A 13610-nucleotide genomic window follows, 5' to 3' on the forward strand; every position below is an offset into this window, starting at 1 on the left:
TTAAGAGCTGCAATCTCTGTGAAGAAGTCAAATCAGTCACTGTCTCCCCCACGTTCCCATGTCCTCTTCCACGGTCACCCTGGTGAGTCCCCTTGTCCATACACACCTTTCCTTCAATGAGCTAGAGATACCCAAATTCAACAACCTGTGTGCCAGGCTACTCCGATGTCCCCAGCCTATGCTACATCAGCCTGTAAGCTTCCTCCAGGATGTACCCTACCTGTATTCACTAATAACATCCAACAACAGTATCCAGACGTCTCACATCCTCAACACGTCCCTTGACTGTACAACAAAGGAGTACCTATTCCCCAAGCCACAGAACTCTTCCGTATCACAGTCAACATTTCTATCCAGCAAGATCTACCTCTCCACACTGGAAGCTTCAAACAAGGAGAACATCCTGTACACCAGACCAGTACCCTCTGTCATCTGATTTCATTCCACCCAAATCATTTCTACCCTCCAGACACAACCCACAAGAATATCCACTCTTCTACCCACAACCTTTTCTGTGGATAAGAAACTCAGAGCTAACAAAAGAGGTCCACACGCCTAGAGTCAATTCTAAAGGTACCAGAAATAGGAAAGAGCAACAAGTATCTTCGCTCCAAAACCTACCAGTCCTGTAGAAATGTTTATCAGTGATAATTACCTAGGTGATCTCCAGGACACAGAATTAAAAGATCATAAACCTCCTCAAAGAATTCAGCGTTTAAAGAAAACACAAAGAACAAGCTCAATGAAATCAAGGAGAAAGAACTTGAGAATAAACACCTGAATGATGCCCAAGAAAACACAACATAAGTTTGAGATTTGGAAAAGACTAATCGAAGACTCGAGAACTGAATCCAATCAGGATAAAAACACTGAAGATAGCTAAAGCTGAAATGAAGATGAAACTGAAAAACCCAACAGTTAAACTAGAAAACTCAAAGGAAAGTCTTATAAGTAAAATGAATCAAACAGAAGATAGAGGATCAGGACTAAAAGAAAAAAAGAAGGGATTTAGAGCAAATAAATAAGAAATATTTTTTAAAAATTTAAAAATCCAGAAAAGGACAGATAGGAAATGTGGACACCAGGAAAAAAGCAAACCTCTAAATTATAAACATAGATGAGGAAGAAAACTCCCAAGTCAGTGGCATAAATCTAAAAGAAATGGATAAAATTAAACTAAGAACAAGTTAACAACTTAAACTGACCCATAATATATGAGGAGACAGAAATAAAGTCAGCATCACTCTAATAACCAAGCCAGGTAAAGACACAAAACAACAACAGCAACAACAACAAAACTGCAGGCCACTGTACCTGGTGAACGCACTCAAAATACTGAAAAAAATGACTGTTCTCCAAAAGCTATTTACAGATTTAATGCAATCCCAATACAAAAAAAATCTCATCTCATTCTTCACAGAAATAGAAAAAAAAAAAAAAAAAAACTATCCTAAAACTCATATGGAACCACAACAGCCAAAATCCTGAGCAAAAAGAACATGCTGGAGAGATTACCATTTCTAGCCTTAGCACTTGGCCTGACATAGATTTACTCATATATGAGGGCAATATATATATTTTTTTTTTCACTCGAATGTACCCACAGCAGTTGGGATAACTCCAAAAGACATCTCTTTGGAATGTTAATGGCACTGTATGCATAAACATGAAGGCTTCCTGGGTGAGTTACACCTCCAGAGGCAGCCTTTACACTTTCGAAGCAATACTGATACTGTTTCTGCCTGAGCTCTTTACAACCATTTGCATTCAGTTCCCATGGGGACCTTGGGTGTTAGGGCTCTTAGGCCTCAACTATAGCCAGTCTTAAATCTCTCAGTCTCATCTATCTTGTCCCTTAAGGCCTTGACATCTCCTAGGAATTCCTTTGGTAGCCATGGCCTTCGGGTTCTCTTCTGTGACTACTAATAAACATTTTTTTTCAGTTCTTGCCATTCATCCTCTTTATCCTCACAGATGCTGCCATTGCTGTGTTCTTTCTACGGTTTCTTTCTTAGTATTATTACCAGTTTGACACAAACTACTTAAAGTGGGCAAGAAAAAAAATCATTCCAGTAGGACAACCTTTAATGAACCTGTGGCTACAATACAGAAAAGGTGCCACAGGAGTTGCAGGCCCGCCCTCTCACTGAGCACAAATCATCTGCTTATTTAGTTCTAGAAGGGTGCTCTAACCAATCACCAATCACTAAGATTGGTGCAATCTTCTCTGCACTAGACACAGTCACTTACTTGGGACTGTCACTTGCTTGTCCAATCACAACCTTGCTCCCTAGCATCAATCACAGTAGTCCTTCCACCAGAACTGCTCCCATTCTACACAAGACAAAAACTGGTTCATCTGGGCTGGTGAGTACACAGTACAAAACTGCTTCCAACAGTCCTGGCTGAGGCTGTACCTTCAGGTCCAAGACAATCCGTTAGGATCTTTGCCTACTTGACTTAAGACAGTCATGACATATTTTAAGTGGCTGGTACTGCATAAATAAACTGTGTCAGTTGTTTTTGTTAACTTAAGTCAAACCTAGATATTTCTGGGAAAAGAAAATCTTAACTGAGAAAATGCCCCAACAAGACTAGCCTATAGGCAAGACCGTAGCCGTTTTCTTGATTAATGATTGCTATGGAGGGGCCCCACCAACTCTGAGTGGTACCATCCCTGGGGTAGGTAGTTCTGAGTAGTATAAAAAAAACAAGCTAACTCCAGCAAGGCAATGCACACCTTTAATCTCAGCACTTGAGAGGCAGAGGAAAGTAGATTTCTGTGAATTCTAGACCAGCTAGAGCTACAAAGAGACCCTAACCCAACTTGCTCCCTAAAATAAACAAGTTGAGAAAGTCAGGAGCAAGCCAGTTAGCAGCACTCTTCCATGCCCTCTCCTTCAGTTCCTGCCTCCAGGTTCCTGTGTTGGCTAAGGCCTGACTTCTCTTAGTGATAGAATGTCACCTGACAGTTATGAGCTGAAATAAACCCTTTTATCCCTACATTGCTTTTGGTCACTGTGTTTCCACAGTAATAGAAACCTTTACAAAGTTAAGTCCTTCTATAAAAACAAATCAACAACTGCAGGAGGTTCTTGCTTCACTTTAGCAGCCTCTCCTAAGTTTTGAACTTCTCAACATTATTCATCCTTCAAAGCTCTTCCAACCCTCCTTTCGCTCTTGCATTATTGTCGCATCTTGTCATATCACTGTATGACACCAATATTTACTTACATCATCTGTCTTCAGACTATGTAACTATTAAGACCTTCAATGACAAACTACATCTTCATCTATATTCTCCAACAATTATCAAAGTACATGACACAAAAGCAATTCAAAAAACATCATATTTTAAGATAAAGGAGACTAAAGAAGACTACTTCAGGAATTCTTCATCTTTTCTAAACAATGAGAAGAAAGAAAATGAACTATAAGGAAGAAAAACAAAAAGGTCAGTTCTTGAATTATTTCAAAGTAAGGCCTCATTAATAAAATTATTTGAGTTTAAGAATTATCTGGACCACACTTAAAAATGTGCCTTAACAACTCATGTACACAGAATTTGCTAGACAAATTGTTAGCTACCCTGTGAGTGAGTGAAAGAAGAAAGCACAGAACTTGCTTAATTGCTTTTAAATTTTATTAATTATTACTCTGCATTTATGATTGTATATACGTTGGGAACATGCATGCTGCATTGGTGTCATGGTATGTGTGAAGCAATCAGGGGACAATTTGAAAGAATTGTTGGTGATCAAAGTCAGGTCATGTCCAGACACCTTTACCCACTGAGCCATCTCACCAGTCTGTTTGCTTAAACTTCAGAAGAAACTACTTAATGATAATAGGATAATTCTTATATTTAAAAGAGTATAACTTTTTATAACTACAATAACAAATCAAATGTAATGCTCAGAACATGTGGCCAAGAGTTATTAGCATTGCAGATCTTCAGTAGGTCACCATTAGCTTTCACTGTCCACCTCTCTAACAGTAAATACTACAGTAAAAGTCCCTCCCTACATGCCCTCAATTTTCCTCAAACAGCTTGGAAAGGCACTGGATTTAACAGCACTAGTGAGCACGATAAGTGAAGAGATTTTCCTTTCATGTTAAAGATATCAAAAGACAAGAGGGGGGGAGGGGTCGGAAGAGAGAGAGATGGTAAACTGGTTAAGAGGCTTTATGTAAACATAAAGGCATACCTTAAGTAAAATTTAAAACAAACTATTTTTTAAGTAAGTAATGGTGGAGGCTGACACATGAAAATGACTCAAAATAAAAATACAATGCCTGGCAGAGCAGTTAAGTATATGAATCACTACTCTGTGTTTCCAGGATACTTTGCCGAATCAATTAGCTTACTATGAAGTTCATAAGTGTGATACAGTTAAAGTGATTAGGTCAGTCCCTGATACAGAATAAATTCTAAGATAAAGTGTAGCTATTATTAACTCCATACTTCTAAAGAAGGAATTCCTAAACCAAGTTTTAAAATTTAAGACTGACAAATGCTATGAATAGATAATATAAGATAAATAGATAAATAGATATAGATAGATAGATAGATAGATAGATAGATAGATAGAGACAGACAGACAGACAGACAGACAGACAGACAGACAGACAGACAGACTGACAGTGAATATTAACATATAACCAGCCTCTTTTCTTCTTGTACCCTGACCACCTACCTGAAGACCATGTGTCCAGTGTCTGCCTTCCTGCACTCCTTCTGCACCCTCCCCTAAGGTAGGAAACCAACCTTGATTTACTTAACCTTATTCATCCATGCTAGTGCCCTTGCCACACCCAACTCTAAGCAGGGAGTCGAGCATACATTTACCCCACCAACCCCACCCATGCATCCCTTGCACCCTTCTCCAATTAGAAATACTACATACACTTGCTTTGCAAGTACTACCTATCCTGAGAACCACTCTCCTATAAGGACACTAGGCCTAGACCCATACCTGTACCTCCACACCCAAAATGTGTGCAGGGATCAAAAATCCCAGGTACCTGCCTTCTGCCCCAACCCCAACCCCTCTTCAGGGAAGGATCCTAGACTCACATCACCAATACTATTAGTACATGTTGTACATTCCCCACATTCCTGAAAATTAGCTGTGAGAATCTTCAAACCTTAGAAAAGTTTTTCTATTGGGATTAGAAACCTCACTTAACACAAGCTGCGGCAGGAATTCTTGGTAATCCATTCCAACCTTAACAATGAACTGCCCAAAAACTGAAGTCCAGTCCCCAAGTACTTGGCAATAAGACCCTATTGCTGGTCATTCCACATACTTTGAAATATAGAACACAGCAAAATCAAGCTGGTACAGACCTGAAATTTTATCCTTACTAGCTACCTTTCATAGTTCCGGAAGATGCTGTACAGGCTACCAGAAGAGAAAGGAATCTCCAGTCTTATCCAGGTATGAACCCTATGAGCTACAGTAACAATCAGCCTGCCATAGAAGCTCACAGGTACAATAGTAGTATAAATGCCATCAGAGTAACCAATAACTTTCTGATTTGACTCTAGACCCACTTCACAAGATGAAACCCATACTTGGCACCAACATCAATCCAAGAACCTCTGGCTAGATAGAACATAGATCTTAGAGGAGAATACACTACTATTACTCCACTAAATGGACATAGTATCAAACCAACTCCTAATGACCTACCATTATACCTATAGATTGTGGCATCTCTCTACCTTCTGTTTACAGTAAATGACAATCAACATACACAACTAGCCAAGGTGCAGAGAATAAGACCTTCAGAACACTTAACACTAAGTGAAACATATATACTATGTTCCTTAAACAGCTCACAGATCATTTTGGAAGAAAGAGAAAATCCCACTAGCTGAGAAATTATTGGCAACTTTGAGCTGCTGGAGAAAGGGTCAGTTTTCTCAGCAGTACAGCCCCTGAGAAGTCGACCATGTTCCAATAGAAAGCCACATATCTAAGAATATGAGAACATCAGTACAAATTGGCCTTGACAGGAAAAAGAAACTCCCAAAAAGGACACGAAGTCAGGTGGAAAGGATGGGGAAATGGATCTTGGGAGAGCTGAAGGAGGGTATATATGACCAAAACCACTTGCATGTAATTCTCGAAAAATAACAAAAATAAATAAATAAATAAGACATTTCACTTTATCACTAATAGAATGAAAATTTAAAACAGTGGTTTCACTATTCATCCAAGACTCTATAAAGACAGAGAGTGATAATGTTAAGTATAGTAAGACAAAAGAACAAACTTAAAGCACAGCAAATGGAAACATAAGCTGGCACAGTTTTGAAAGATCATTTGGTATTAACTATTAAAAAGACTTTTTAAAAGAAAGCACATTCCTTTGACTCAGTGGAACCACATACAAAATTATTCATGGAAGTGTCAAATAAACTGTGAATACCACATGCCTCCACCAATAGGGCAATGATTAACACAGCAACACAGCAGAATGTAACATGAGTAAAGGAATACTAAAGATCTACATAGAAAGAAATTAAAGCATACACATTACATACTGTTAAGAATAGAGTTGTAGAGGCTGCAAATATGGCTCAGAGATTAAGAACATTTGCTCCTTTTCTGGGACAGGCCCAGATTCAGTTCCCAGCACTGACACTAGACAGCTAAGAGCCTGTAACTAGCCCCAGGGGATCCAATGAATACTTCTGGCCACCTACACATGTAAAACCCCTCCTACATATGCACATAATTGATATTTTTTCATTTTAAAAAATGCACAGCCTCATAATATGCCATCTTTATGTTCAAGTATAAATCAAAATCACACTTATTTATGTATTTATCCCTACATGACTACAAATGTATAAAAGATATTAGTGATTATTGTTCGACAAATCTGATAGCTATACTTCTTAAACTTTGAAAACACATCAATACCTCATTTTGTATTTGACTTCTTGCTGTTTATTTCAAGTAAACACAAAAACAAATGGTTCAAAGCAAAGATTCTTAAGCAAATCTTACCTGCATTTGCCTACTGGGAATCTATCTATCTAGCATTCCGATTTGCAAAGACAAGACTAACCCAAATACGAAAATTCTCTTAACAACAACATTAATTGTTAATTCTATTAACAACAGCATTATAATAGGGCTCTGGTAACCACTCGTTAACAGAATCCCTGAGGAGGACACCTGCCAGAGTGGTAAGCAGCACATGACACATGACACATGTTCCGTAATATCATCACTTGAGTAGGTCTCTCCCAGAAACCCATCTGAGTCCTAAGGCAACCCACAAAATGACTAAGCAGACAACTGATTCACAGGACACAATGGCTTTGGGGAAATACTTAATACCTTATGTGGTATAACAAAACCCCTTTCTTATCCTCATGCTTCATCATCTTCTATTCATTTTTGTAACTGACAAAATTCTAATATCCTAACAACATAATTGTAATGTTTACAATAATTGGAAGTTTCTGCTGTTGACTCAAAAACATGCTGCTAGCCAGGAGATGCAGGATATGAAGCAAAACTCCAAAACTAAAATATGGGCCCTGAGAGAAAACTCCAATAATAATAGTCCTGTAGCAAGCACTGTAACAAAAAGGGACTTTCTCCATCTGAATATAACCTAAGTACATTTCTTTACAAGTATACTACAATTCCCACAGTCCATCCACTTACATTACTTCCCGCCTTTCAAACACAGCAAAAGATCCTACACGTGTACACGCAGCAGCAACCTCCCTCACCGAGTACTTACACGGAATGCTGCAAGAATGATTCTTGTTACTTTCTCTTTGACAGATTCTTGAAGGATGTCTGACAGAACAGGAATGATGTTATAGCGACGAAGGTGTTCACACATTTGAGGACTGAATGCCAGAAGCCATATTGAAAAAATCATTTGATATTGAAGTTGAAAACCACACTTGTTACTCAAAACGCCCATTATACTGAAAAAGAACAGAGAAAACATTTCACACTACAGCACAACAAAACACAAGATGAGAGTACATTAAAAGAGCAAACGTCTACATTCCACAAAGGGCAGAAATCACCAGATAAGACAATAAAATGGTCACTGGAACAAATGAGGCATAAAATGCACAGAACTGCGAACACCATGCCCCCATATAAACCATAGTTTTTAGCTAATAGATATTGATTCGTGAGGTGGGAACAGTGAATTGCACTAACACACTATGTCAAAATGCGAAAATGGTGAGGAGGGACTCATCCGTACTTTATTTTTTCTTTTAATCTAAAGTTGTTCTAATAAAATTCTCGAGTCTTTAAAAATCTAACAATTATTACATTACTTGGCAGTAACAGTTCTATATTTTTGTGATTTGCACATACCTTAGAGTTTATTGGACTATTCCTAAGTTTCTCATGCATTGTTTCTTCTACCTAGAGAAGCTCTTCTCAGTTTAGCCTATTACATTAAGAGCTTGCTTATATTAAATACTATCAGTATTTCAACTGCTGCAAAATTTTGTTTTTATACTATTGACATCCTGATAACTGCCTGGTTCACTGGCTCTGTTCTGGTAACTGGTCAAGCTTCCTACACTTTGCTTTCCTGATGCCCTAGGTACCAGCTAGTTAGATTCTAGGTTCTAGGAAAGGGAGCTAGATGCTGACAATAACCACAGAAAAAAGGTACTCGCAGTGCACATCACCCTAGCAAATACGTCCTCACAAGATAACCCATTTTTCCCATGGCAGTAACTAATTCAGATGCAGTATTCCAGGTCTACAGAATGAGTCTCCTTGCACAGACTCAGGGGCACCATCACTAGCCATCTGTGCCCCTACTCAAGAGGACCGGGTCCCTGCATAAGGTTCTTCCTCAGAAATCACAGACACCAGTATCAGAGGAGCTTTACTCAGCTCTCCAAGCATGTGAGTTTCTGTGATCCTAAACCCAGACCTAGAGACGTTACCATCTTTTGCTTTAGTTTCAGGGGGAAAGAAGTTGGAAAATATATATCTAGTAATTCTTCACATCCAATTAGCTTCTAAAATAAAATTGTCATCGCAAGAGTTGTGGGAAGCACAGAGCTGTTAAATCAAAGTACAAAAGTTTCCAAGGATCTAGACATCAATGATGAATCCTTTAGGAGTTGGAGAGAGCTTAATAGACAAGAAAAAAATTAGTGCTAATCTACAGTCAATATACAACATAGTGAAAAGGACAGTTTTTATATATAAAAATTCAGAAAATACTGTATAGGGTATGCAATAGGTTTTAAACCAGATAACTCAATATGCTGATTAAAATATGGAGTATTTTTAGTGATCAGTGACCAGCTCTTTGAACAGACATCTGACTTTTCTCTCCTCACATCTTTCCTAGTTATAATTTGAAAAGCATCAAAAAGAAACAGAAATTTGCACTGCAAAAGAAAATGTATAAAGTGCCTTTCCTTTGTGAGAACAAAAAAGCAGACACTTAAGATTGTCAACTGATCTTCAACGTTGTTTGATACTAAAAATGCTGCTATCAAGATCTGATCAACCAGCCAAAGCAATCAGACAACAAAAGGAGATCAAAGGGATACAGATGAAGAAGTCAAAAATATCACTATTTGTAGACGATATGATAGTATATTTAAGTGATCCCAAAAGTTCCACCAGAGAACTACTAAACCTAACAAACACCTTCACCAAAGTGGTTGGGTATAAAATTAACTCAAATAAATCAGTAGCCTTCCTCTACACAAAAGAGAAACAAGCCGAGAAAGAAATTAGGGAAACGATACCCTTCATAATAGTCCCAAATAATATAAAATACATCGGTGTGACTTTAACCAAGCAAGTGAAAGATCTGTATGATAAGAACTTCAAGTCTCTGAAGAATGAAATTGAAGAAGATCTCAGAAAATGGAAAGATCTCCCATGCTCATGGATTGGCAGGATTAATATAGTAAAAATGATCATTTTACCAAAAGTGATCTACAGATTCAATGCAATCCCCATCAAAATTCCAACCCAATTCTCCATAGAGTTAGACAGAACAATTTGCAAATTCATCTGGAATAACAAAAACCCCAGGATAGCTAAAACTATCTTCAAAAATAAAAGGACTTCTGGGGGAATCACTACCGTGAACTCAAGCAGTATTACAGAGCAATAGTGATAAAAAAACTGCATGGTATTGGTACAGAGACAGACAGATAGACCAGTGGAATAGAACTGAAGACCCAGAAATGAACCCACACACCTATGGTCACTTGATTTTTGACAAAGGAGCCAAAACCATTCAATGGAAAAAGAGATAGCATTTTCAGCAAACGGTGCTGGTTCAACTGGAGGTCAACATGTAGAAGAATGCAGATCGATCCATGCTTATCACCCTGTACAAAGCTTAAGTCCAAGTGGATCAAGGACCTCCACATCAAACCAGATACACTAAAACTAATAGAAGAAAAAGTAGGGAAGCATCTCAAACACATGGCCACTGGAGAAAATTTCCTGAACAAAACACCAATGGCTTATGCTCTAAGATCAAGAATCGACAAATGGGATCTCATAAAACTACAAAGCTTCTGTAAGGCAAAGGACACTGTGGTTAGGACAAAACGGCAACCAACAGATTGGGAAAAGATCTTTACCAATTCTACAACTCATAGAGGGCTTATATCCAAAATATACAAAGATCTCACGAAGTTAGACTACAGGGAGACAAATAACCCTATTAAAAAATGGGGTTCAGAGCTAAACAAACAATTCATAGCTGAAGAATGCCGAATGGCTGAGAAACACCTAAAGAAATGTTCAACATCTTTAGTCATAAGGGAAATGCAAATCAAAACAACCCTGAGATTTCACCTCACACCAGTGAGAATGGCTAAGATCAAAAACCCAGGTGACAGCAGATGCTGGCAGGGATGTGGAGAAAGAGGAACACTCCTCCGTTGTTGGTGGGATTGCAGACTGGTAAAACCATTCTGGAAATCAGTCTGGAGGATCCTCAGAAAATTGGACATTGAACTGCCTGAGGATCCAGCTATACCTCTCTTGGGCATATACCCAAAAGATGCCCCAACATATAACAAAGACACATGCTCCACTATGTTCATAGCAGCCTTATTTATAATAGCCAGAAGCTGGAAAGAACCCAGATGCCCTTCAACAGAGGAATGGATACAGAAAAATGTGGTACATCCACACTATGGAATATTACTCAGCTATCAAAAACAATGACTTTATGAAATTCATAGACAAATGGAGGGAACTGGAAAATGTTATCCTGAGTGAGGTAACCCAATCACAGAAAGACACACATGGTATGCACTCATTGATAAGTGGCTATTAGCCCAAATGCTTGAATTACCCTAGATGCCTAGAACAAATGAAACTCAAGACGGATGATCAAAATGTGAATGCTTCACTCCTTCTCTAAAAGGGGAACAAGAATACCCTTGGGAGGGAATAGGGAGGCATAGTTTAGAACAGACACAGAAGGAACACCCATTCAGAGCCTGCCCCACATGTGGCCCATACATATACAGCCACCCAATTAGATAAGATGGATGAAGCAAAGAAGTGCAGGCCGACAGGAAACAGATGAAAATCTCTCCTGAGAGACACAGCCAGAGTAAGGCAAATATATAGGCGAATGCCAGCAGCAAACCACTGAACTGAGAAAGGGACCCCTGTTGCAGGATTCAGAGAAAGGACTGAAAGAGCTTGAAGGGGTTTGAGATCCCATATGAACAACAATGCCAACCAACCAGAGCTTCCAGGGACTAAGCCACTACCCAAAGATTATACATGGACTGACCCTGGGCTCCAACCTCATAGGTAGCAATGAATAGCCTAGTAAGGGCACCAGTGGAAGGGGAAGCCCTTGGTCCTGCCAAGACTGAATCCCCAGTGAACGTGATTGTTGGGGGGAGAGCAGTAATGGGGGGAAGATGGGGAGGGGAACACCCATAGAGAAGAGGAGGGGGAGGGGTTGAGGGATGTTGGCCAGAAACCGGGACTGGGAATAACAATCGAAATGTAAATAAGAAATACTCAAGTTAATTAAAGATTAAAAAAAAAAGAAATACCCAATTTAATAAAGATGGAGGGCAAAAAATTAATTTTTTAAATTAAAAACATGGAAAAAAAAAAGGATCTGATCTACCTCTAAATACCAAAGGGATCATCCAAGGCAACAACTTTTGTATTTTGGAGGGTTGTGGGGGAGGGGAGGGCAGAGTGGAATTGAGAAAGAAATACTCCCTGTAGACAGGTTGCTATTTTGCAACTTTAATTCATTCTTACAGGTCCTTGATTTGGGGTAAAGGTAACTTCTTTTAGCATAGTAAAATATAATTCACTTTATCTTACAATAACCACATGGGCTAACTAGACATTTTATAAACCTATAACATACTATGAAATTATAGTGACATTGTGCTATTTTTATCTCAATAGATATCATTTCACTAATTATATATTTATCTTATTAATTATAACTCATCTGCAATTATAAAAAATGAAAGCTACAGTCATACAAAATGGCTTACAAAAATGTTATAAAATCATTATCTTTTCCAATTTTATTGCTCCAATTACTGCCACATCTTTTACGAATGTAAAAAACAAAATAACATCTATCTTTGGTTCTGTACAGAAAAGAGCATCACATCCAAGACTGCCAGTCTTAGATTGCATAGCTCACAATACCTATTCAGTTTGCACCAACCATATGGTTTATACTTGGCAGTTACAACTATGGTTTGAAAGTCTGTGTCCCTCCCAAGTTCATAAATTAAAATCATAATCCCCAAATTGACAGTATGGTGACCCAGAGCTTTAGGGAAATTAAGTCACACAGGGAGAGCCTTCATAAGTACCAAATAAATGAGCCCTTCTATTATATGAAATTACAGCTCACCATACTCCAAATCTTACAGAGCCTTGAATCTTGGATTTCCCAGCCTTCAAAAACTATGTGAAATGAATTTCCCTTGTTTGGAAGCCACTTAGCCCTTAGCATTTTGGTTTAGGTAAGGGCTTTCCAGTTAGAAGTCTGGAATGTTTCCTGTGTTATGGCTAAATACTTTGTTCTCAGTTAGTGGCTATTTGGGAAGGATTAAAAGGTGTGGCCCTGTTGGAGGAGGTATATCACATTTTAGGGTTTTAAAAGCCTTTTACGATCTCCAGGGCCTCTGCTTCCTCATTGTAGTTTTCAACTGCTGCTACAGTACTGCCATGCTTCCTACCTTTGAAAGTGATGGACTCGTCCCTCTGAACCATAAGCCCAAATATGCCCTTCCTCCTATAAGATACCTTGATCATGGTGTTTAATCACAGCAGTAAAAGTAAGAAATATGCTAACAGCCCAGAGTGGCTATATAACTAACCTCTGGTGAAATTGAGGAGCTAGTTTGTAATAATCTTCCTGAACAGACAAATGTTCACTGCTGAGAAAGATGCAATCCAAGAGGTCTCATGGAAGAGAGAGAACATGAGGAAGACTACACACGGATTCCTCAAAACTCAGCCATGTCTTTGTGGTTCACTGTCCAGCAGTGTATCTTCAGCAGTCTCTATAATAAATCTTAGCAATGAGTAGAACCATACCTGAGAACTCAGTCTCTT

At 38.6% G+C, this 13610-nt stretch overlaps 1 protein-coding gene across 7 annotated transcripts in view; it reads right to left on the bottom strand.

The window, feature by feature from the left end:
• The window catches only part of Atp6v1h (ATPase H+ transporting V1 subunit H), a 105668-nt gene that overhangs the window by 35830 nt on the left and 56228 nt on the right, over positions 1-13610 (bottom strand). For all 7 annotated transcript variants that reach the window (NM_001398986.1, NM_001398985.1, XM_006237802.4 and 4 more), the window contains 1 exon segment: positions 7771-7963. In NM_001398986.1, the coding sequence (NP_001385915.1) occupies positions 7771-7963 (193 nt within the window).

Source organism: Rattus norvegicus, chromosome 5, assembly GCF_036323735.1.
Source record: "Rattus norvegicus strain BN/NHsdMcwi chromosome 5, GRCr8, whole genome shotgun sequence".
Taxonomy (NCBI): domain Eukaryota; kingdom Metazoa; phylum Chordata; class Mammalia; order Rodentia; family Muridae; genus Rattus; species Rattus norvegicus.